The 25,119-nt window shown below is 41.7% G+C and overlaps 1 protein-coding gene across 1 annotated transcript; it reads right to left on the reverse strand.

Annotated features, from left to right (window-relative positions):
* Positions 1–735: 735 nt before the first annotated feature.
* Tex55 (testis expressed 55) lies at positions 736–13,751 on the reverse strand. The gene is made up of 4 exons (XM_052739912.1): positions 12,816–13,751; positions 11,788–11,934; positions 9,339–9,401; positions 736–780 (listed from the first exon to the last, which is right to left on the reverse strand). The coding sequence occupies exons 1-4, from the start codon at positions 13,749–13,751 to the stop codon at positions 736–738; spliced, it is 1,191 nt and encodes a 396-aa protein (XP_052595872.1).
* Positions 13,752–25,119: the final 11,368 nt, after the last annotated feature.

Raw genomic sequence — 25,119 nt, forward strand, 5'->3', positions numbered from 1 at the left:
ATCTCAAGCATGATTTCTGACCAGATATTCTCATACCAGATTAGACTGAGTTAAAGTGTTTGGCTGTTAAATACCAGTTGGACTGGTAGCACATCCCACATGATATAGATTTCTTTAGAGGATAAAGGTGATGAGGAAGTGACGTTTTTGCCTCACCTGCACAGATGTATATAGGGTAGTAAAACGTGTCTGAGCTTTACCGTAGGCTAAAAACCAGGAAAAGATGAAATCTCATTCACCAATGGCAGAATGAAGCCGGCAGTGATAAGAAAGAAAATAGTACTAATATTATGTTGCTGTTAATATGAAACATCGCTAATCCTAATAATCATCTGTTAAAATAATAAAAATGTTTTCCACACATTTTCTGATTGAAATTTTGTGAGCAGCTTAGAGCTGGGTAAGGTTCTCATGCTCTTGGAGAGGCTGAGAATAGTGGTCTCTTGTCCCTTTTGAGACCTGATCCTCTTCTAGTTCAGGCTTTGTGGGAGCAAGTACTGAAATGCCAATGCACAGGTAGCCATAATGTGTATATTTTGTGTGACTTTCCAGAGATATCTAGAACAGTTATGTGCAATTTACAAAGGTACCCTACGCATTCTGACCTATAAAATCGAGAACACATTTAGGCAGAGTCACCACCAATGCCTACTGAAAACACATTTGGTTGAGTGAGAGCGGAGCGCAGCGCGGCCACCGATGACAGAGGACACGAGGCTGGCGAGAGGCTCGTCTTCAGATGCTTCGCCGCTGCTCTCTGTATCTGATCATCTCCTGTACCTAAGGAGACGAAGAAAAGGGACATTTTCCATTTGGAATTTTTATCTACTCAGAATTACTACATCTTTGTGGGGGTTAAATAAGTCGAACTTTAAAGTACAGAAGCCCTTGGGCGGAGCCAGTACAAACAATTTAGACACCACAAATTAAGGCTGCATGGTGTCATCTCTAGATAAAACCATTACAAAATAGAGATACAGGGGCTGGAGGGATGGCTCAGTGGTTAGAAGCACACACTGCTCCTGCAGAGGACTTGGGTTTGGTTCCCAGCTCCCTAGTCTGGGGGCTCACAACGGCCTGTAACTACAGCTCTAGGAACCCTCTTCATAACTGTCACTTTGACATTGCTATGAATCGTAATGTAAATATCTATGTTTTATGGTCTTGGGTGACCCCCCAAAGGGGTCACGACCCACAGGTTGAGAACCCCCGGCTGAAGAAGACACCAGTGACTGAACCGCTCCTTGAAATATCAGCGTGCCGGATAGGTGGAGACAGGAGGATCCCTTTAGGAAGGAAAAAAAGGGTGACGGCTTTTTTATGTGGGTGCCAGGGACCAAACTCAGGTCCTCATGCCTACGTGGGAAGCAGTTTACTCAGCCCTCCTAAAGTGATTTTTCTAATTCAGTTTTCAGTGATAAAATTTCTACTCAGGGGCTGAGGAGAGGAGCAAAAGTAAAAGTCCTTGCTGTATAAACAGCAGGGCCTGAGTACAAAATCCACACAAGAGCCAGAGATGTGAGGCAGGAGCATTTTTTTTTTTTTTTTTTTTTTTTGAGATAGGGTTTTTCGCCTGGCTCTGCCTCCCGAGTGCTGGGATTAAAGGCGTGCACCACCGTGGCCGGGTGTGGCAGGAGCACTTTTAATCATGGTGTTTCTACAGGGATATGGGAGGTAGAGAAAATTTGGGCAGACACTCAGAGCCGGCTAGCCTGGTATAGTCAGCAGCAAAACAACAAAGAGACCCTGTCTTAAACAAAGTGGAAAGTGAAGAACGACACTCCAGGTTGCCCTCTGACCTCTGCATGTGTTCCAAGGCACCCACAATGCCCATGTTCTCACAGATGAATGCGCACACACACACACACACACACACACACACACACACACACACACACAGACACACACAGGACATGAGAGAAGATTCCTTCATTGCGTTTGTGAGCCCCATGGATAAACCTCCATCGGATCCCAGAAACATGCACTCACAGGACAGATCAAAGTGTAGCCAATGCTTGAGCATTTGATCGGAGGTAAGACATCAATCACAAAAGATAAGCTAGAACTCAGGGTTTGACGCTCAGCACGTTACCAGCCAGCAAAACTCCCAACATTCACCAAAGGACTACAGCAGAACTCAGTCTGCATACTGTGTTCACACCATTCAGGACTTACAGTGTGAATCTTACAGACACCTAAAAATGCCATCCACCATACAGGAAAAGTAGTAGATAATGACTCAGAGATAATCTTATTGTTGAGATGATCAAAACAGGGCCTTTAAAGTCAGGAGATCTTTGTCTAGGAAACAAAAAGTACACTGAAAAGAAAAGAAAAACACAGGAAATGGCAGAAGAAGTGGAAAACATCAAAACGACCAACTAGAAATTCTTCATTCATTTTTTAAAATTATGATACAATGATATCATTTTCTTCCTTCCTTTTCCTCCTTCCAATTCCGTCCATATCCTTCTTACTCCTTCTCAAATCCATGGCCTTTAGTGTGTGTGTGTGTATATGTGTGTGTGTGTGTGTGTGTGTGTGTGTGTGTGTGTGTGTGTGTACAGTTATGAAGCAGCAATGAAAGTAATTTTATGGTTGGGGTCCCCACCACATGAGGAACTGTACTAAAGGGTCGCAGCACTAGGAAGGCTGAGGACCACTGGCTTAGGCTGACTGGACATCTAGCCCAGCCCAATTAGTGAACTTCATGTCTCATCTTGTCTGTCTGTCTGTCAGTCAGTCAGTCTGTCTGTCTGTCTGTTTTTACACAGGGCTGCCTAGAATTCACTACATAGCCAGGCTATCTTCAAACTCACAGCAATCCTCCTGCCTTAGTTTTCTAAGCACTGGGATTCCAGTTTTGAATCACCACACTCCACTCCTCTGTATTTATCATATTGTATTCTGTTGTTTCTTATAATTTTATTCCACATTCATTTCTCTTTTCTATCCTCCTTTTCTTTTTCTTTTCCCCTCTTCCTTTCTTTTTAAACTACCTAGTTATTTATCCCTCTAGCTTTGACACTGTTTAGACTCTTAGCTCATCCTGAAGGTGTTTAATTCTCGTCTAGCCTTATCGGAGTGCAGTTCATTCATTCATGTTTCTATGGGGTTTTTGTTTGTTTGTTTTGCTTTTTGGTGGTTGTTGCTACAATTAAATACATAATCTCTTTTGAATTGCTTTTATTACTGCTGTCTGAGGTGACTGAAGACAGGTTGAGGAAATTTCACATTCAGACAGCCATAAAGAAAAAAAAATACACACACGAATATAACCATAACTTTGAAGAACCTTGGGATGTGATCAAGAGGCCAAACCTCAGAACCCATGGTGTAGAAGAAAGAGCTGAGATGAAAAATTAAAGGTTGGCTCTCTGGTTAGGAGAGCTTTCTGCTCTTCCAGAGGAATCAAGTTCAGTTCCCAGAACCCACATTAGGGGCTTCACAACCACCCAAACTCCAGTTTCAGAGCATCCTACATCTTTTTTATGTCTTTTATGGACATCCTTACCACCCCCCCACACACACTCACACTCACGTAAGCATAAATATCTTTAGGGAAAAATAACTAATTCAATGAAATTATAGCAGAACTGTCCCCAAATATAGGAAAAGAGATGGGCATTGAAGTGTAGGAGTCATTTAAAATTCTAAATAAGCATAACCAGAAAATGATTTCTCCACAGTGCATTATAACTAAAATTCTTAGACTAAAGAACGGAAGAAGACAATTGAAAGCTGAGTTGCAGGGGAAAGATATCAACTTATGAAGGCAAATTATTCACAACTATAATGGACTTCTCAGCAGGAACTGAGCACTGAGAAAGCATGGAACAATATATTTCAAGCCCTGAGAGATAACTGTGGGTCCTGAGGACTTGGGAATCGTATAGAGTCAGTCACTAGAGACAGGCGAATATTCTTTGATTAGTGTGGAGACAGTCACGCCTACAGAGAAGGTTAAACCTTGGAGAATACCCACAGGATGGACACCTGTCTAGGAACAAGGTAGCCACCGGGGATGGAGGAAGGTTAGGGATTAACTGGAGTTGAAGGTGAGAAGTGGTTACAGGGTCAAAGGTCTCAGGGTTGAGGAAGGGAACCCTGGAGAGATTTTTTCAGTTGGCCTGTGGGACGTTTTTGTGATGCCCAAGATCACAGTTTGGGAAGAGGAATGAGATGAAGGATGATTACAGGGGACTTGGAGAAGAAATGGAAAAGAACCGCGTGCCTACATCAGCTTCTCGACAGTTTTGTTTGTGGCTTTACCCCAACATCTGAAGCTCAGCTGATCATGGTCAAATCATCATCTCACCTTCTACCTTCTTTCCCAATGGCACTAACATTTTGTCGTTCATTTATGAGCAGGGAAGAACTCAGTGTTCCAGAGATATGTTTGGATATGTAACCATTAGAAATACATGTGTATGTGTGTCAAGAAATTAGTATAACTGTGTTACACTAGCATCAGTCATAACAACCCACATGGGCTCACTGATGTCTAACTCAGAATAGAGAATTCACAAATAAAAAGGAATAACAACATGGATCTATGAGTGAATCTCATTAGCAGGTTGCTGATCAAAGAAGAAAGCTCTTAAGTAATCAGTACATATTTAATTCCTTTCATATTAAATTTTTAAAGGATTTGACATTTTGTGTAGAGAAAGGGTAAGGCACAAAGTTGAGTTCTGAGGAGCTGGCAATATGATGTCTCTTGATTTTGAAGGAAGAAAGTAGGACTGTGAGTCAAAAGGTTAACTCTAGAACCTAGCAACGGACAAGACTGCCCTTCACAGATGGTGGTGGTGCACGCCTTTAATCCCAACACTCAGGAGGCAGAGCCATGCAGATCTCTGTGAGTTCAAGGCCAGCCTGGTCTAAGAGTGAGCTCTAGGACAGGCACCAAAACTATACAGAGAAACACTGTCTCAAAAAAACCAAAAACCAAAAAAAAAAAAAAAAAAAAAAAAGGCAGGGGGGTGGGGGGACGGGCAGGAGAGATGGCTCAGCGGTTAAGAGCACTGGCTGCTCTTTCAGAGGTCCTGAGCTCAATTCCCAGCAACCACATAGTGGCTCACAACCATCTGTAATGAGATCTGGTGCCCTCTTCTGGCCTGCAGGGGCACATGCAGGCAGAACACTGTATATATGATAAATAAATACATCTTTAAAAAAAAAAAAGACTGCCCCCCAGGCATTCCTATATCATCCCCTGGAGATCATTCTATGGCTTGTATGATGGCCCCCTCCAATGAACAGGAAAAATAACACCACATTTAGGAAATAAAACCTAGGATATTCCCAAGGAGACACACATGTATGTGAAAGAAATAGTGTCCCAAGGTCACTTTGGGATGTCATAAAGAACTTAGGGGCTACAGCACATGAACAGCATATCATTTTCTCACTATAACAGAGAGGATTATGGGATGGTCAGCACATGCTCAATAAGGATGAGGTTATATAACTTAGGTCAGTCCAAGGAATACCCACTCCTTCAGGGAACCCTTCCCATCCCCTTTATAATTAAAAGCCCCTGGAGTGGAAACAAGGCAGCTCTTGAGAGCTCTTGAGTCTCTGCCTGAGACTGACTCTGCTCTGTGGAGTGTGCTCTTTGCATTCACTTTTAATCAAACTGTCTTAGTCAGAGTTCGATGGCTGTGAAGGGACACCATGACTACAGTGTCGGGTCCTTCCTGACTATTGAACAATCCTTGAAGGGAGGAGTGAGGATTAAGAAATAATAGATATGAAAAATATATGATGTAAAAGGCAAAGACAGATACATAGAATAGCATCGGGAGGGCTCTGGGTCAATACCACAGTTGCCCCGAGTTTATTCTTCATGAATTTTTTATACACAAGCAAGGAGACAGGCAAAAGACCTCCCCCTCTTTCAAGGACACGATAGTTCAAGGTACAAAGTACAGACAAGTGTAAACACTTAGTTAATTCTCAAAACATCTAGTAGCCATGCCTTATGGCAAAATATCCTGTAATTAGGCCTTGAAGTATAAGACACCTGGTAATCATGCAGTTGGCCAAAACATTCTATTATGCAGCCTTGCAGGGCAGAAGAAACTCGGACTCTCTGACCTTGAGTCAATATGAAATAAGGTCATACCATGGTGTCTCTGTGGGTCCCCACACCACAGCAGCTCTCATAAGGGAAAACATTTAATTGGGACCTGGCTTACAGTTCACGGAGGTTTAGTCATTATCATCATGGTGGAAAGTGTGGAGGCATGCAGGCAGACATGGTGCTAGAGAGGGGCTGAGAGTTCTACATCTGGATCCCCAGGTAGTAGGAAGGAGGGGAGAGACTCTCGGCCTGACTTGAGCATCCGAGACCTCAAAGCCCATCCTCAGTGACACACTTCCTCCAACAAGGCCACACTTACTCCAGCAAGAACATACCTCCTAATAGTGCCAGTCCATATGAGCCTATGAGGCCCTTTACATTCAAGCTACCACAAAAAGCTATGCTTTTGCATTGATTTTCTGTGTTTTGCTCCATGCTTTGAGTTCCTTAAGACTCATCCTCTGATAATAACTTGGTTGGTGATTTCATAGATCCAATCACTTAATATTAGTCAATTAGGCTATACAATTTCATCTGTTCAGTTTTCTGCATGTATGACTGAAAAGTTCTAAAAATGAAAAAAAATCTCCCCTTTGAAAGAGCAAATAGTTACTTCCATTCAGCATTAATTATTCTGGAGATTTCTAACCTGTGTACTGTATAGATCATTATCCCAACCAAAACAACAACCAGAAAAACAGATTGTATGTTCACCATAGAATTCTATGAAGGTGATTCATAAAGGGGTTACTTAAAAAAGAAATAGGTATAGAGAGTCATATGGAGCAAGGTAATCATTTAAAGCTAGAGATAGTAGAAGTAACTTTAGGCCTGAAGGGTGTGTGAGTGTGTGTGTGTGTGTGTGTGTGTGTGTGTGTGTGTGTGTGTGTGTGTGTGCGCGAGCACACACATGCCTGCGCTGAGGTGGGATATGAATATTATTGGAATCCAAAAGGTAATAGTCATGCAAAATAAGATGCCTCCAGACAGACAGATCAAAATGTAATCAATAAAGAAGGGTGTAGAATAAATCTGAGCACACCTTTCTTTTTTATTCCCATTCTTCGTCCAGGGTTTTTCATTGGCTTACCCCATTGGAGAATCAGGATACAAGCTTAATTTAGTCCCTATAGACCAGCCCCTCTGTAGGATGGAGAAGAGAGGAAGATGGTTGTGAAGTATCAAAGAGAAGACCTGCAATACATGTGATAAGACAAAGGGTCAAGAAGAGTTATTGGGAAGGTCAAAAGAAGACTCGCAAATGACATGTGTGTGTCTGAGGAAACCCACAGTGCTTCAATACTGAAACACTTTGCTAGAATCAAGTCAGGTTCAGTGAGGCTAATGACTATAAGAATAGCAAAAATATTGTATTTCTACATGCCAGCTAGTTAGATCCTAAAATTTTAAAAATTTCTATGTACAGTAGCATCGAAACATTAAATGCCCATGAGAAAAGCCAATAAAATACATGCATAACATGCATGCAAATAATAATTGTACTAAGAGAACTTAAGACCTAAATGGATGGCAAGTAAGGATGGGGAACACTCATTTGAAAGCTGCCACGTCTCCCCAAGGAAAAACCCAGTTGAGACTGAAGGAAACCACACACACAAAAAATTCTACTAGTGTATGTTTGTATGTACATGGAGGTTCCCGTTTGTGTAACTTCATGAATAATTCTTAAAACTAGTATGGAAATAGAGATCCAAGAAGATCAGAGATATGTTTAAAGAATAATAAAGTGGGCAAGCTTTCTCTATTGAGTTATTCCAGTCACAATAATTAAGAGTCTTATTTTGTAGCAAAAGTATAAATAAATATGTGGGATGATTGAAATACAGAGCAGTGTATAAATTATGGCCTTTTACTAAAAGGAGCTGCTTTCTGGATGAATGAAAGAAGTGAATCTTTACCCAATCCCCTATTATACACAAATCTGATTCAAGATTATAGACATAGATGTGAAAGGGAACAAACAAACCCTGCTTCATTTTACACTAACACACACACACACACACACACACACACACACACACACACACACACACAGTAATGTAGGAAACCATAATCAAATGTGGGTAAAACTTCCAACAGAAGACATTGGAAATAATAATCATAAAGAAAAATATTGTTACATTTGATATTAAGCTTAGGCATTTCTGCTCATCGAAAGATGTAAGGTAGAAAGTGTAACAGGGGATGGAAGGATAGACAAAACAGATGTGATTAACCAAACACCATAGCCAGAAGACACAGACGCCTGTTGCTAAGGAGTAAGGCATAAAGCAATACTATAGAAAAACAAGTGTTTCCAAATGGCCAGTAAACAGATGGAAAAGCCTGCAAATGCCTACCAGCTAGGAAAAGGCACAGGGACACTGTAAATGTTACCTACTGGCTTACCTGAACAGCCAAGGCTAAACACAGTGGCGACAGTGAGCACTGGGAAAGCCACAGAGCTGCCGGGGGAAGGGGTGCACATTGGTGCACTCATGTTGGAAAACGAAAACACTCCATGTGAAGCTAAGCAAATACGTGTTCTACAATCCGGTGATTAAAGTATGCAGTGTCGTTCACTGAACGACATGAATGGGAAAGCTCACAGCAAGATTTTTTTTTTTGTAATAGCTCCAAATGGGAAATAATCTGCATGTCCATGAAAAAAAATGAATGGCTCAGCCGTAGTATTCTACGTGATGAGTAGCATGGAGTGACGAAAATGCATGAACACAACAGATGGATCCATCTCATAGACATAATTTTGGGCAAAAGAGGTAAGACAAAAACAGTACTGAGCATAGATGGTTCAATTCAGAGAGCTTGCAGGTCTAAACAGAAGTGTTTCACGATTCATGTGCAGCAGTAATATTTTAAAGAGAAGTGAGCAAGTTATTGCAAAGGTCAAAATAAGCAATTCCTTTGTGGGAAGTCATGATGAGGAAGGCTTCTGTGATGCCAGGGATGTTCTTTTTCAGTTGGAGACAGGGCCTCACTACAAAGCCCTAGCTGGCCTTGAACTCACAGAGATCTGTCTGCCTCTGCTTCCTGAGCACTGGCATTCACGATGTGAGCCACCATCCCTAGCTTTGTTCTGTATTTCAATAACAACTCTCGAATGGAAGCTGCAGTATGTTTCCTTCACGGTGACTTGGAGCTGTTCACGGTTTGCTTTGTTCCTCTGTCTGTGTAGGTGCCGTTTTCTGACAATGAGAATAGAAGGGTTGTTCACTCTCCCACTCCGTACCTGGTCGAGCATGAAATACAGGGGATCATCCGGCTTTTCATAGACGAGGTTTTCAGTGATATGCTGAGAGAAAACACAACGCACCATGGTTTGGTTCTGAGAGGTTTGCAGTCAGCTCCCCACTACCCGAGGGTATATCATAGTTCATGTTAAAGACATCCACATGTCCCCAAGTAACATTTTACTTTCTTTATTTGAATGAAGTCAGGCAAATTAAGATCAAATTTGGAGGGATAAAATTTTAATTTAAGGAGCAATGAATATTTTTTGGTTGTTTCCAAGACCAAAGAGGTGGTGGGAAAGTTGTAAAGCATTTTGAGAACTGTCATATTGCTAGATGATCAGTCAATAAATTGTTTGCTTGAAAAAGAATCCAAGAATGGTGTTTTGAATAGAAATAGAAAACACTGGGGATTTACATATGATCTTCCAAAATGTTTGACTTTAAAATGTGAAAATTATGTTTAGTTTTAGTATTAAACGAGGAAGGATATATCAGATTCATGAGACAGACTTTATGCTTTTTGCTGTTATTGAATAACTCAAAATGTTATCATAAAGCAAGCAAACATTTCATTTTCAGGGAATAATAATCAGGTACATTTCAGGAATAATATATTCAAATATGCTCAATGTATCTGTGCCACTCAATTATGTATTCAATATATACTTGGAATTTTTAATTTAATTAATTAATCAATTGATTTTATAGTGCTGGAGACCTTGTGCATGTCAGGCACATGCCCTCTCGCTGAGCTACATCTCCAGCCCTTTCATACATATTTGTATTGAACAATGTACATAGTTGATAATTTATTTTCCTTAATATCACACTGCATTCACAAGCATTATTTTTTCTTTAATTTGAAAAATTATAGAATCATCAATTAAAAAATTATTTATTATTAGTGTGTATGTACATGTGTACATGTGTGTGTGTGCGTACCTTGGTAAATTTGGGGAGCTTGTATTACTGTGTATGTATGTGTGTGCTTATGAGTGTGTATACCTTGGTACATGCGGGGAGCTTGTATTAGTGTGAATGTACATGCGTGCGTGCGTGCGTGCGTGCGTGCGTGTGTGTGTGTGTGTGTGTGTGTGTGTGTGTGCACCTTGGTACATGTGGGGAGCTTGGAGGCCAGCTCTGTGGAGTCAGTTCTCTCCTTCCCCCTTTACATGGGTTTGGAGGACTGAAGTCAGGTCATTAAGCTTTTTAGACCAAAAGGCCAGGGCTTTTACTCCACTGATCTATATCTTGTTAGCCCTCAAACTCTGCTTTCCTAAATACATTCCCTCCTTCTATTTAGCAATGACTAGTTCCCTGATTAAAGGCAGAAACCTAGCCACTTGTACTATACCAATCATAGGACATTTTAAGAGGGAAACACCACAAAACAGACCTAACGAAACAGATATTTTTAAATCCCTATTTTATATGAGGAGTCTGAGTAATATCCCCCACTCACGGAGCTGTGACCAACTTAGAGTTTGAATGGTGGTGCTCATAGCCTGTGGTATTTATACTCTTCCCCTGGACCAATAGTTCTCAACCTTCCTAATGCTGCGACCCGTTAATACAATTCCTCATGTTGTGCTGACCCCAACCACAGAATCATTTTCGTTGCTACTTCATAATTGTCATTTTGCTACGGTTATGAATCATGATGCAAATATCTGTTTTCTGTTGGCCTTAAGTGACCCCTGTGAAAAGGCCCTTTGACCCCCAAAGAGGTCTGGGCCTACAGGTTGAGAAAGAACCACTGCTCTTTACCCTACTTCAAACTTTTCTATTTTGGATGCTTTCATTAGGGGCAAACTGCTCTAATTTTACACCTGTCTAAAACAGATACTCTTAAACACACACTGTTATAGGTGGATATGTGGGTTGCTTGTCGAATAATAGTACTGTGAAAAGAAATGTACTTGGTGAACAAAAACAACCCACCGCATTACAGCTGCAATAATCTCTCGTAGCTCCATACTGCTCAAGAAATCTCTCTAAAGGAAGTTCCTGCTTTAAACGCCGGCATCAGTGAGATCTATGAATTCAGGAACTGGAAGGAATTTGTTAATCTACCACTTCCTTTGGAAGAATGTTGCTCTCAGTTGGTCCTGAGAATGGCCTCTTTTTGAAGACCCAGCTCTAAAAAGCTCTTTAGTTTTGGTTTTCACTGATTTTTTTTCTTACAAACTTATTTAAAACTAAAAAGTTAATTGCTGGCCCAATTCTTCCCCAACAACCATCCTTCATGGCCTCCAATGCCTTTGACGGTCTTAACGTTACAGTATCCTTTGCTTGGTGTGTCTCATCTACTCCTTTTGGTGAAAACACTAATTGCCGAAATAGACCCGTGCTACCCCACCATGCCCCCCCGCCTTTTTCAGAAGATTTCTTCTGCCACATTTAAAGCCCATACCAGGAAGGAAGGTTAAGCATTAAGAGCTTTACCTGGAATATCTGGAGAATGTTGTGCTTTTCCATGTAGCGGAGTGCCACTTGGTAAGGGTCTTCAAAAATGATTGGAGGGAACCGCCTCGTGTAAGTTTGGCTGGTTCTCTGAGAACCCTTTCTTTGCTCAATTTCCGTTTGAATATCCTGAAATTGAAATATTCCCCCAAAGATTTATCTTTTTTTTAAAAAAAAATAAATCTAAAAGTAATAACACATTTTTTTTGCTGTTCTTATCAGTGGGATCTAGATTTGACGAAATTTAAAATTAAGAATTAAGATTTAACACCAAGAATTAAGGAAGATACGGCTATGCTACTTTCATGGTGTGTGTGTGTGTGTGTGTGTGTGTGTGTGTGTGTGTGTGTGTGTGTGTATGTGTGTGTGTGTGTGTGTGTATGTGTGTGCACGTGTGTGAGCATGTGTGTTTGTGACTAATGACCTTCAGGGTTCCTTACAGGAGTGTGGTTCAAAGGTTATTTACAGAAGCATGACTAACTGTAACCAGTGGTTACGCTATTGAAGAAAATATATCTGTCCCAGTAACCACTAACTGCCTATGATCCTCAGAACCAGTTCTATGAGAGAGAGATCTAACATATCCTTAAGCACTATAAAGCACCTCAAAACTTGGTGGGAGGCTACCTTAAGCTTTTCTGCTTCAAATACTTTCTCTCACACAGGGATTTCCAGTTCACTTCAAACCCACTCGCTATGGTAGAAACCTAGCATGGGAAATGATTGAGTAGCACAGTGTTAGTAGCAGAACAGGAAAGCCTTGGCTTCCTAAATCCTGCTTCACTGATCCTTCTTGAGTGGCCTGAGGATAATTAGGAGGCAACATACCTCTGTTTCACATCCTTCGTGAAACTTATGGATTGCGTAGAAGATGTTACATGGGTTTATTCCTCATCTCTGATTTAGCATGCATTGTTCTATCCCCGTGTTCTGTTCTGGTTCCTAACCCCACGGGTCCTGTCCTGTCCTTTAACCTCCCAGGCAGGTATCAGAATGTCCCTTTTACCTACAGTAGTGATTTCTGTGCTTTGAAATTTGTCTTGGTTGGAGGAATAGTACGTTTTGGTTGTGATGGAGGGCAGTTTTTCGTACGAGGACTGGGAGTCACTGGTGAATTCCATATCGTGTAGGTTGTAAGCTTGGATAGTGGTTGTACTTTCTGTTTCCCCGGCAGTTGAAACCTTGGATTTGAGGTCCGTTTGGCTATCTTCAAATGTGCAAGGCTGTATTTTGAAGTCAGCTTCTTCGACCTCTTTGGTGTCACCGATATCAGATAATGACCGGTTCTCAGCCTGGGCAATTGTTTTGTAGTATGAACGGTAGTCAGCTGGTTTTTCTGTTTCATGGCTAGTACTGTCATAGTTCCTTTCTGAACCTTCACTAAACCTACGTTGCTCAGTGGCATCTTCAGCCACATCAGCTTGGTTGTAGAACTGGCGTTGACTCTTTCCTGATGTTCTATAGTCAGCTTGGTCTGATAAGGTGTGCTCGCCATACTCCCAAGTTCCTTGATCAGCCTGCTCAGAAGTTTTCCCACCAGATGGCAAAGACGCTTGGTCTTCTATCTTCTCGGAGGCTTTTCTCTCATGTAGGCTGGGCGGTTGCTGACTAGTTGGCTTAGAAGTTCTTCTCTCAGCCTGGCCAGATGATCTACGGTCAACTTGCTGAGATGGTCTCTTGTCAGTGTGACCAGGGGACCTGTGGTCAGTTGGCTGAGAAGCCTCTTCTGAAGTTCTTTGGTCAGTCTGTCCGGATCCTGCACTAGCATCTTGGCTGGATGCCTTGTCACCAGTTTGCTCGGATGGTCCAACCCCAGCATCATCAGAACCTCTTTGAGGAGCCTGGCCTGCTCCTCCTTCTATGTAGGTCTCCTGGTTATTTGGGGTCTGGCCTGGATTTTCACGGTTCAAGGATCCATCTGGAGCCTCTTGTGGAGGCTCATCCATTTTCTGCTGCACCTCTGACTGGCCTCAGTTGCCAGGCAGTGTGGGAGGGGCCTGGGCTTGGTTGTCTAGGCAACCTTCCATGGGCTTTGTTCTGCCTCTGCTAGGGCAGCTCAGAGTAGGTGGGTGGATATCTGGCTAATGACTGGGCGACAGTCACTGGCAATAGGAAGACTGCCCATGGGCTACTGCAGTGTGAGCAAGAGCTGGGACACTGTCTCCTGAGAAGAGAAGAGGTGAAACCCATAGACAGGCAATCTGGCTCTATTACTGCCTAGTGTAGTGTTTTTTTTTTTTTTTTTTTTTTTTTTTTTTTTTTTTTTTTTGCCAAGACAGGGTTTCTCTGTGTAGTTTTGGAGCCTGTCCTGGATCTTGCTCTGTAGACCAGGCTGGTCTTGAACTCACAGAGATCTGCCTGGCTCTGCCTCCTGAGTGTTGGGATTAAAGGCATGCACCATCACCATCCAGCTTTGTTTTTTTTGACTCTTACTCTTTTGGCTCTTTACTCTTTGGAGGCCCACCATCCAGCTCCCAAATAAATCACACAGAGTCTTATACTTACTTATGAATGCCCGGCCTTAGCTTGACTTATTTCTAGACAGCTTTTCTTAACTTATCCCGTCTACTTTTTTGCCCTGGGTATTTTCCTCTTCTTACTTCTGTGTACCTGACTTTCATTCTTACTCCATGGCAGGCCCCTGGCATCCTCCTCTCCATTTCTCACTCTTCAATCCTGCTCTTCCCTGGTCTCTCCTCCTATTTATTCTCTCTGCATGCCAGCCCCACCTATCCTTTCTCCTGTCTAGCTATCAGCTGTTCAGCTCTTTATTAGACCAATCAGGTGTTTTAGACAGGCAAAGTAACATAGCTTCACAGAGTTAAATAAATGCAGCATAAAAGAATGCAACACATCTTTGCATCACTAAACAAAAATTCCACAGCATAGACAAATGTAACACATCTTTAACTAATATTCTACAACAGCCTAGCAATGAGGTCTCATAGGCATCTAGATTATTTTATTTTTTTCCAGGCAGGTTCAGGCAGTGTGGGCACTAGGTACCACTCTCAGACTCCACTCTTATAATCAACCCCTCCCACTAAACAACATGAGGGTCCCACACCTGAGAGGATAGACTAATATTGCCATTAAACTAAATTCATACTGCTTTGGGGTTTGACTTTGCCTTGTCACAGCCATGCTGTGTAGCATGTGAGGCATTTTCTTGCTGAGTTAGATGAATGGTCTATGGCTGGAATGACAGCGGGCAGATCTAGTGAGAATGGGTTCTAAAGGCATCCTGTCAAGTAGTCTTAGAACAAATACAGTGTTAGGGTGAGAAGGCCAAACCAGAGTCCCAGAAAGGAAGAAAATGAAATGTGGACATATACCAAAAGAAGTAGTTTGACAAATAGAGAATTTGCGCTTGGTAGTGGTGGCCTACTGGCCACCAGGTTTTAAGATGTGCACCCATCTTCTAAAGTAAACTTTAAATAATGCATGTGTGAGGTCAGATAATCCATTACCATAAGTTTAATTGCATTTAGCAATTAGAGATTTAAAGTTCAAAAGCCAATAGTTGGGGCCAATCTGTGGAGGGAGTGGGAACTCGGCTCCAAATTCAGGAACAGAGAGGGAACTCCAGGTCACTGAGAGAAAGCCATTTTTGAACAAGTGCCTAAAACAGAGCAGTACCTCCAAAAGTGTCTGCTGGATGAAAATTTATAAATGATCTGCCGTATTTAAGACCATATAGGAGAAGTGGACACCATGTTAGCGTAAGATAAGTGATGAACTGCCTTATAGCTTGTACCTTCCAAAAGATATGTCTGTATCTGCTTTTCATTTACATACAACCATCATAGAAAGAGAACCATAAAGAAAATATTTCCTCAATATTAAAGATACTTTAATATTGATATGCATATGTATATATTTTTAAAATTTTATTTTATAATTTAATTTAATTTTACATATCAGCCATGGATTCCCCTGTTCTTCCCCCTCCTCCCCCCGCCTTCCCCCCAGCCCACCCCCCATTCCCATCTCCTTCAGGGCAAAGACTCCCCTGGGGATTCAGCTCTACCTGGTAGATTCAGTCCAGGCAGGTCCAGTCCCCTCCTCCCAGGCTGAGCTAAGTGTCCCTGTATAAGCCCCAGGTTCCAAATGGCCAGCTCATGCACTAAGGACAGGTCCTGGTCCCACTGCCTGGGGTCCTCCCAAACAGTTCAAGTTAATCAACTGTCTCACTTATCCAGAGGGCCTGATCCAGTTGGGGGCTCCTCAGCTATTGGTTCATAGTTCATGTGTTTCCATTAGTTTGGCTATTTGTCCCTGTGCTTTTTCCAATCTTGGTCTCAACAATTCTCGCTCATACAATCCCCCCTCTTTCTCGTCAATTGGACTCCTGGAGCTCCACCTGGGGCCTGGCAGTGGATCTTTGCATCCACTTCCCTCAGTCATTGGATGAGATTTCTAGCACGACAGTTAGGGTGTTTGGCCATCCTATCACCAGAGTAGGTCAGTTCGTGCTGTCTCTCGACCATTGCCAGCAGTCTGTTGTGTGGGTATCTTTGTGGATTTCTGTGGGCCTCTCTAGCACTTTGCTTCTTCCTATTCTCATATGGTCTTCATTTACCATGATCTCTTATTCCTTGTTCTCCCTCTCTGTTCTTGATCCAGCTGGGATCTCCTGCTCCCCTAAACTCTCTTTCCCTCGACCCTCGCCCTTCATTACCCCCACTCATGTCCAGGCTGTTCATGTAGATCTCATTCCATTTCTCTGTCATTGGGCAATCCCCGTGTCTTTCTTGGGGTCCTGTTTTCCAGGTAGCCTCCCTGGTGATGTGAGTAGCAGTCCAGTCATCCTTGTTCCACATCTAGTATCCTCCTATGAGTGAGTACATACCATGTTTGTCTTTCTGAGTCTGGGTTACCTCACTCAGGATGATTTTTTCTAGATCCATCCATTTGCCTGCAAACCTTATGATGCCATTGTTTTTCTCTGCTGAATAGTACTCCATTGTGTATATGTACCACATTTTATTTATCCATTCTTCAGCTGAAAGGCATATAGGTTGTTTCCAGATTCTGGCTATTACAAACAATGCTGATATGAACATAGTTGAGCAAGTGCCCTTGTTGTATGATTGAACATTCCTTGGGTATATGCCCAAGAGTGGTATAGCTGAGTCTTGGGGGAGATTGATTCCCAATTTTCTAAGAAAGCGCCATATTGATTTCCAAAGTGGCTGTACAAGCTTGCATTCCCACCAGCAATGGAGGAGAGTTCCCCTAGCTCCACATCCTCTCCAGCATAAGGTGTCTTCAGTGTTTTTGATCTTAGCCATTCTGACAGGCGTAAGGTGGTATCTCAGAGTGGTTTTGATTTGCATTTCCCTGATGATTAGGGATGTGGAGCAATTCCTTAAATATCTTTCAGCCATTTGAGCTTCCTCTGTTGAGAATTCTCTGTTTAGTTCTATAGCCCATTTCTTAATTGGACTGTTGGGCATTTTGATGTCTAATTTCTCGAGTTCTTTATATATTCTGGATATCAACCCTCTGTAAGATGTGGGATTGGCCGGGCGGTGGTGGCGCACGCCTTTAATCCCAGCACTCGGGAGGCAGAGCCAGGCGGATCTCTGTGAGTTCGAGGCCAGCCTGGGCTACCAAGTGAGTTCCAGGAAAAGGCGCAAAGCTACACAGAGAAACCCTGTCTCGAAAAAAAAAAAAAAAAAAAAAAAAAAAAAAAAAAAAAGATGTGGGATTGGTGAAGATCTTTTCCCATTCTGTAGGTTGTCGCTTTGTCTTGTTGACTGTGTCCTTCGCTCTACAAAAGCTTCTCAGTTTCAAGAGGTCCCATTGATTGATTCTTTCTCTCAGTGTCTGTGCTACTGGTGTTATATTTAGGAAGTGATCTCCTATGCCAATGCGTTCAAGACTACTTCCTACTTTCTCTTCTATCAGGTTCAGAGTAACTGGATTTATGTTGAGGTCTTTGATCCACTTGGACTTAAGTTTTGTGCATGGTGACAGATATGGATCTGTTTGCAGCCTTCTACATGTTGACATCCAGTTATGCCAGCACCATTTGTTGAAGATGCTTTCTTTTTTCCATTGTACAGTTTTGGCTTCTTTGTCAAAAATTATATGTTCATAGGTGTGCAGATTTATGTCAGGGTCTTCAATTCGATTCCATTGGTCCACATGTCGGTTTTTAGATAAGCATATGTATATTAATATGTATGTGTTATATCTATACATGTCCTATCTATAGGCATGCATACATATTACCAAATGATCATGGATTTGAGGTCTTTCTTGGATAGTGTAGATATTTGTAGTCACACATTTTGCTGTCTTGTCTACCCTACTGCTTCCCATAACTTTTTGGTGTATTGTGCTTTGTTTTACCCATTTCAATGTATTTTCTCATGTCCCCTTAGGAGTTCTGATTTGGCAGGTTATCTAGATATTTAATTTCTAACATTCATGAGCTTTCAGGTTTTCTTGATTAATTCCTAGCTTCAACCTTATGTGTTCTGAGAGGACACGATCTTTTCTAACGCACAGAGGCTCACTGTGTGCCCTAGCTAACACACCACTGTCTAAAGACAAGGCCCATGAGAGGAGTGTGTATTTCCCATTGTTGGGAAGAGTGGCTTTCCTGTGTTAGATGTCTGTTTTCTTATGTTGTTCATGTCTCATAGTTGCTTATTGAATAGTTTAAACAGTCTATCCACTATTGAAAGTGAGGTATTGAAATCCCCAAGTGCTTTTGTAAAATTGCCATTTCCCCCTTCAAATCTGTTAAGATTATTTCATGTTTTGAAGTCAGCAAAATTCCATAAAAAATGTGGTTACAATTCTTCTACCTTTGTGTTTAGTTGACCGTTTTATCAGTATGTAATAGTTTATGACCTAAGTTTTATTTTCCTTTGTCTGATATTACTCTAGCAAGCAAGCTCTCTCTGGTCACGGTGTGTGTGGTCTTTTCAAAGGCCTTCACTTTCAACAATTTGCAGTATTAGAACTAAGAAGAGTCTCTGGTAGATAGCAAACAATTGGATCATTTTTTCGAGAGTCTTTTCTGACAAACTATTTCTTTTATTTGAAGAGTTTGGTCCACTTATATTTAAATTGATCATGGATGAGGAAAGACTTCTGCCAGTTTGTAATTGATCTGTTTTCTATTGTCGTAGCCTTCGTTGCTCTATTACTATCTTCCTTTGTGTTTGATTATTTTTTTTGGTAGTGTATCATGTTAATTCCCCTTTTGTTCTTTTTGTGAATGTAATTTTTGTTATTAGTAGTTATCAGGAATTTTTTTTTTTTGGAGATAAGGTTTCTCTGTGTAATGGTCCTGGCTATCCTGAAACTCACTCTGTAGCCCAGGCTGACCTTGAACTCACAGAGATCCACTTGCCTCTGCCTCCCTCCCGAGTGCTGGGATTACAGGCATGCGCCACCACTGCCTGGTTATGATGAACTTTTAAACTCATACCACTTATTAAGTCTATTCATGAGCTGCTTTACAATTATTGATATGCATGTGTTGCGTCACTCCTGCATCCCTGGAATGCAACCAAGTAGGTCATAATATACCATCATCTTCACGTGCCCTTGAGATGTGCAGGTATGTTTTGGGGAATTATTTTTCTAAATTCATCAGGGAAATTGCTTTAATAATTGTTGTTTTTCATTGTGTCCTTATATGATGTTAGTACCAGGACAGTACTGGCTTTGCAAATTTAGTTTGAAAGTCTTTATTCCTTTTTTTAATGGGACAGTTTGAGAAGTATTGGTGGTACCACTTTATTTTTAATCAAAAAATTTTTTTCATACAATATATTCTGATTACAGTTTCCCCTCATCCAATTCCTCCAAGGTCCTCCTGTTCACCCAACTCTATGCCCTTCCTTTCTCTCTTTTTTAGAAAACAAACAGGCAAACAAACAAACAAAGTCCCAACCAAACAAGAATTAAAAAGAAAAAACACAAGAAACACACACATAAAACACACAGACACAAAACACAGACAACAGTCCCAACCAAACAAGAATTAAAAAGAAAAAACACAAGAAACACACACATAAAACACACAGACACAAAACACAGACAACACACACACACACACACACACACACACACACACACACACACACACACACCATAAAAACACAAAGAGTGGAAACCATAATATACAAGCGAAAGACCAGTGAGACAAAAAATGTCCAAACAAAGCAATATGAGACAAAAAGTCTGTAAAAATACCATTGAGTTTGTTTTGTATTAGCCATCTACTGCTGGGCACGGGGCCTTCCCTTAAGTGTGGTTAATATATCCAGTGAGACTCCATTGGAGAAAATGAAATTTTTCTTTGTAAGCAGATGTCAGTTGGAGACAGCTTCTTGTTTAAAGATGGAAGCTCATGTCCACTTCCCTGTCTTAGCAATGGGACACCATCTGGCTTGAATCTGTGCAGGTCCTGTGCATGCTGCCACAGTCTCAGTGAGTTCATAGATTTTAGCACTTTCATGAAGATTTGGTTTAATTTTGTAGTACATTCATCTGGTCCTAGGTTTCTTTTAGAAGGGAGAATCTATTATTCCTTCAATCATGTTACTTGTTGTGGATTTGTTTAAGTTGCTTGCATACTCTTATTTTTAAAATTAGATTCATTTATTTTATAAACATGTGAGTGTTTTGCCTGTACACATGTTTGTACACTTCTTACATGCCTGGTGTCCATGGAGGTCAGAAGGAGGACATTTTTCTTGGAACTGGAGTTACAGACAGCTGTGAACCACCGTGGGGGTGCTGGGAATCGAACTCAGGTCCTTGGGAAGAGCAACAACCGTGCTTAACTGCTGAGTTAGTCATCTCTCTAGCCCTATATACCTCTATTTTTTAAAGAAAATACTTTTATTTTACATATATGGGTGTTTTGCCCACGGGGGCCAGAAGAGGGAGTCAGTCCCCTGGAACTGTAGTTGCATATGACTATGAGACACCATGTGGGTACTAGGAACTGACCCCAAGTGTTCATAAACACTGAGCCATCTCTCCAGCCCTAGGGTGTAGTCTAGTTCTAAAGTTTCTTCATTGATTTGAGTCTGGGTGGCCTACCTGATTATGAACGTTAAGTCATCCTCTGATACTGTCTCTGTAGCTGTCTGGCCTTTTATTCCCATTGGTGTTTGTTTAGTTAAACTAAGAGCTCCAATGGTTACTGAATATCTGTTTGTGGTTGTTATATTTTTCAAGATAATTGTTATCTTTATTTTTATGTAGTCATCTTTACCTCTTTTGACTATTTTTGGATTGAAGTCTACTTTATCAGATATCAGACTAGCCATGCCAACCTATTTTCAGCCTCAGTTTTATCGATAAGATTGCCCTCTACCCTTTGAATCTCTGTCTGTGAGTGTCTACCAGTGAGGAGTGTTTCCAGGTGACAGCCAATAGTTGGATGTAGTTTTCAGTCCAGTTAACCAGTTTTTGGTGGTATACCGAGGACAGTGTCTTAGTTACTTTTCTATTGCTGTGACAAAACGTGATGGCCAAGGCAACTTATGAAAGAAAGTTTGGGACTTATGAGTGAGTTAGAGTCCATCATCCCAGAGAGGACAGCAAACAGGAAAATGGGGTGGGGGGGGAGAGGGATGGAAAGAGAGATACTGGGAATGGCATGGGATTTTGAAACCTCAAAGCCCACCCCAATGACACACCTCCTCCAACAAGCCCATATATGCTAATCCTTCCTAAACAGTTCCATAAACTGGGAATCAAGTACTGAAATATAGAATATATCAGGTCCATTCTCATCCACACCACCACAGCCATTTGTATTTGCAGTTATTGTTGAGAGGTGCTTAGGAGCCCCTGGGCCTCCTTACTGGTTGTTTTTACGGTTGGTTGGATTGTTCATTCTCTTCTTTCTCCACTATGAGGAGTAGGTGTCTTCGGGTTCACTGTGTTCGACACGATGGATTTCTTCCAATCTCTCCTTTGTTAACCAACATATGAAGCACATTCTTTCCTGCCATCTCATGATGGAAACTTTTTCTTCCTTTGTATATAGTTCCTTTAAGTATTTTCATCCGTTCTGGCTTCATTGCCATGAGCCGTGTTATTTTTGAAATGCCCTCATTTCAACATCAACTTAAAAAGAGAGCTTTGATGATGTAGCAATAGTCATTGGAAGGTATCTGTTCTGAGGCTTGAAATGCAGAGTTCCCTTCTTCCCTCGCGTCTGGATAGCTAAGGAGAGAGCTGATGGTGTTCTGATCTGTTTATCTGTGTGAGTGAGCTGGTACTTTCCTCCTTTTAACATTGCTTCTTAGATTTGTATCGAACTCTAATATGCCATGGAGGAGTCCCCTCTGGTCGTGCATCTGTGGTTCTAGATGCGTTTAGTGTTTACATTTCTGTTTCTCTTGGTTTGGGGGAATGTCTGCTACGGTTTAATTGAATAGCTTCTTGATGCCTTTAATTTCGATCTTAGCGACTCCTTCTATTCCACGAATCCTTCGGTTTGTTTTCTTGATAGTATCCCAGAATGCTTAGATGGTGTGGCTTTGCTCGTTTGTGTTTTTAAATTATTGGTATTTGATTTGAGAGTAATTTTTTTTTCAAGACAGGGTTTCTCTGTGTAGTTTTGGTGCTTGTCCTGCATCTTGCTCTGCAGATCAGGCAGGCTATCCTCGAACTCACAGAGATCCACCTGCCTCTGCCTCCCGAGTGCTGGGATTAAAGGGGTGTGGTACCACTGTCTGGCGAGGGTAATATTTTTTGAACTTGTTCTCCATCCCTTCTTTTTTCTTCTTGGTAGAATGTGTTGATGATGCTTTCCACGGTTTCCCAAACACGTCTATTTCTTTTCCTAAAGTTTAAATTTCTTGGCTGAAGTTCCTTGTTGCTGACACTCATCCTGCTGCGGATTCTCTCATGTATTTTCCTGACTTTTCCACTATGTTCATTTCTTTTCCAGGTCCCAAGTTAAATTAATCTGTTTGTTTGTATCCTTTTTGAGGTCTTTGCCATTTTTTAAAAGAAACATTTGAAACCCTCGTCTGCCATTTTTCCTATTTCAGTTTAAATTCCGTAGATGAAGAGTTATGATCTTTGGGGGAGTCACGCTGCCTCACTTTTTCCTAGTCTTTCTGTGTTTCTGGGATGTGATCTGTGCACCTGTGGGCTCCATATTTCTTCTTGTTTTCTTTGGGGCTCCTCTTACTAAGAAGCCTACTCTAGGTGGCTCAAGTGAAGAGAGAAATCCTTATAACATTAGCAACACCAAAATAAACGAGATAGAGAAACACATATCACCACCAAACATAAGCCAGAAAGTGGGAGAACTAATGTAGAATGTGCTATACATTTAAATGATTTAGAGAAAAGTGGAACTAGTATGAGGCTGGGACACACACACACACACACATACACACACACATACGCACAGACACACACAGAGACACACACAGACACACACACACACACATATACACACAGAATACACACATACACACATACACACACAGACACACATACACACACAGACATACACACATACACACACATACACACATATACACACACATACACACATACATACACATACACACATATACAGACACACACAGACACACACACAGACACACACACATACACACATACACACACACAGACACACACACAGACACACACACACAGACACACAACCAGACACACAGAAAACAGAAGGTAGAATCAAAGCGAGGTTAAATAAATGCGATGGAGGATAGCTAGGGTGGAGAAGCAAATGATGGATGTAAAGAGAAAAGAATAAGGGATTAGGAAATAAGAAAAGGAAAATTTTAGATTCCAATAATGAAGTTCAAAAGTAAAACTAGGAAACTGTAAGAAGGCCAACAGAAAATTAAAATGTGAGTTTAAAAAAACTGAACTGAAACAAACTCAACTCAACCCCAAATAGATCAGAATAAAATGAAACAACCCACAGCTCAGTCAGTTAAACTAAAATTTCTACTAAAAGTAGAGGCAAGGGGAAGGGAGGGAGGGAGAGATGGAGGGAGAGAGGAAGGGGGAGAAAAATAGTGGGCAGAAAAGGAAAAGAAAAAGAGAAAGAAATGACAAGAAAAAAAGATTTCCCAGTGGTGAAAAAAAGGTACAAACAAAATTATATAAAAATACGAAGGCGAATAAGAAAATAATTGAACATAATAAAGTAAAAGTACACTAAAGTGTGAGGGAAAGGGGGCTGAGGCTGTAATACCTAGCACGCACCAGGCTTTGAGTTTGGCCACCAGCCCTGTATAAATGGCATGGTGGCACCGCAATTCCAGCATCTGGGAAGTAGAGGCAGGAAGACAGTCAAGGCTATGGTCAGCCACATCATATCAACTTCCAGGCCACGGCTATGCTTATGCGACGCTCTGTCTCAAACCAAAATGGTGGGGGTGGGGTACAAGGAGATTAAAAAAAAAAAAGACAAAAAAAAGTGTTGAAAATGCTTTTCTGGGGTCCTTGACTGTTGGGCTGGCTGAGAAGGTATGTTGAACTTGTGGGCTCTTGTTTTTATTTTTAAAATTTGCCTATGCTGGCGTCCAGCCTGTCTTAGATGGATGCTGGGTGTCTGTCTGCATTTCAGTAGTTTCCCTTCCTTTTAGTGGTTCCCAGTGGTTACCTTTATCTTTGCAGTCTGCGAGTGGAGTGGGCTATCTCACCCTCTGGATGCTCCTCCGCCTGTACCTCTCCGAGTGGCTCCTGTTCTAGCTGAGTGTGTTTTCCTACTGTATCGGGAGTGTGGGAACCATCCACAGCACTGAGGTCTGTGCACGAGGAGCATCTACCTTCACACTTAAAAAAAAAAAAAAAGTAGAAAGCTACTTTTTTAAAACTTCGGGGGTGTGCCCCACAGGATTACAAAACACTGGGAAGGGGCAAACCCCTCACCCTTAGGAGTGGCCCAGGGGAAGAGAGGCTACCTGAGGGGAAGGAAGCGCAAAAGGAACCCGCTGCAGACTCTGGGTAAAGGGAATGGCATCGTGCTGGGACAGGAAGAAACTCGTGTAGGATGGGACTAGCTCCAGGCACACAGCCATAGGGCAGGAGGGTTGGACACGAAGCCACACAGCTGCTCGGTCTCGCTCTTCTCATTTGCCCTTTCCTGCTTCTGCTGCAGGATCTCTGAGTCTGTCTTGCTTGCAGGCGGCTGCAGAAATCCCGTCATTCTCGGCCCTTTCCTTTAACTCAGTCTCTCTACTGCTTCATGTTCAGCTCCAACCTGCCTCTGTTTTGTCCCCTCGTTTGGGCCGGTCTTCATACTTTTAAGACCTCCTTTCATCTCCCTGCTGCGGGGACGCA

Source organism: Peromyscus californicus, unplaced genomic scaffold (assembly GCF_007827085.1).
Source record: "Peromyscus californicus insignis strain IS unplaced genomic scaffold, ASM782708v3 Scaffold_16__1_contigs__length_79575227, whole genome shotgun sequence".
NCBI lineage: Eukaryota > Metazoa > Chordata > Mammalia > Rodentia > Cricetidae > Peromyscus > Peromyscus californicus.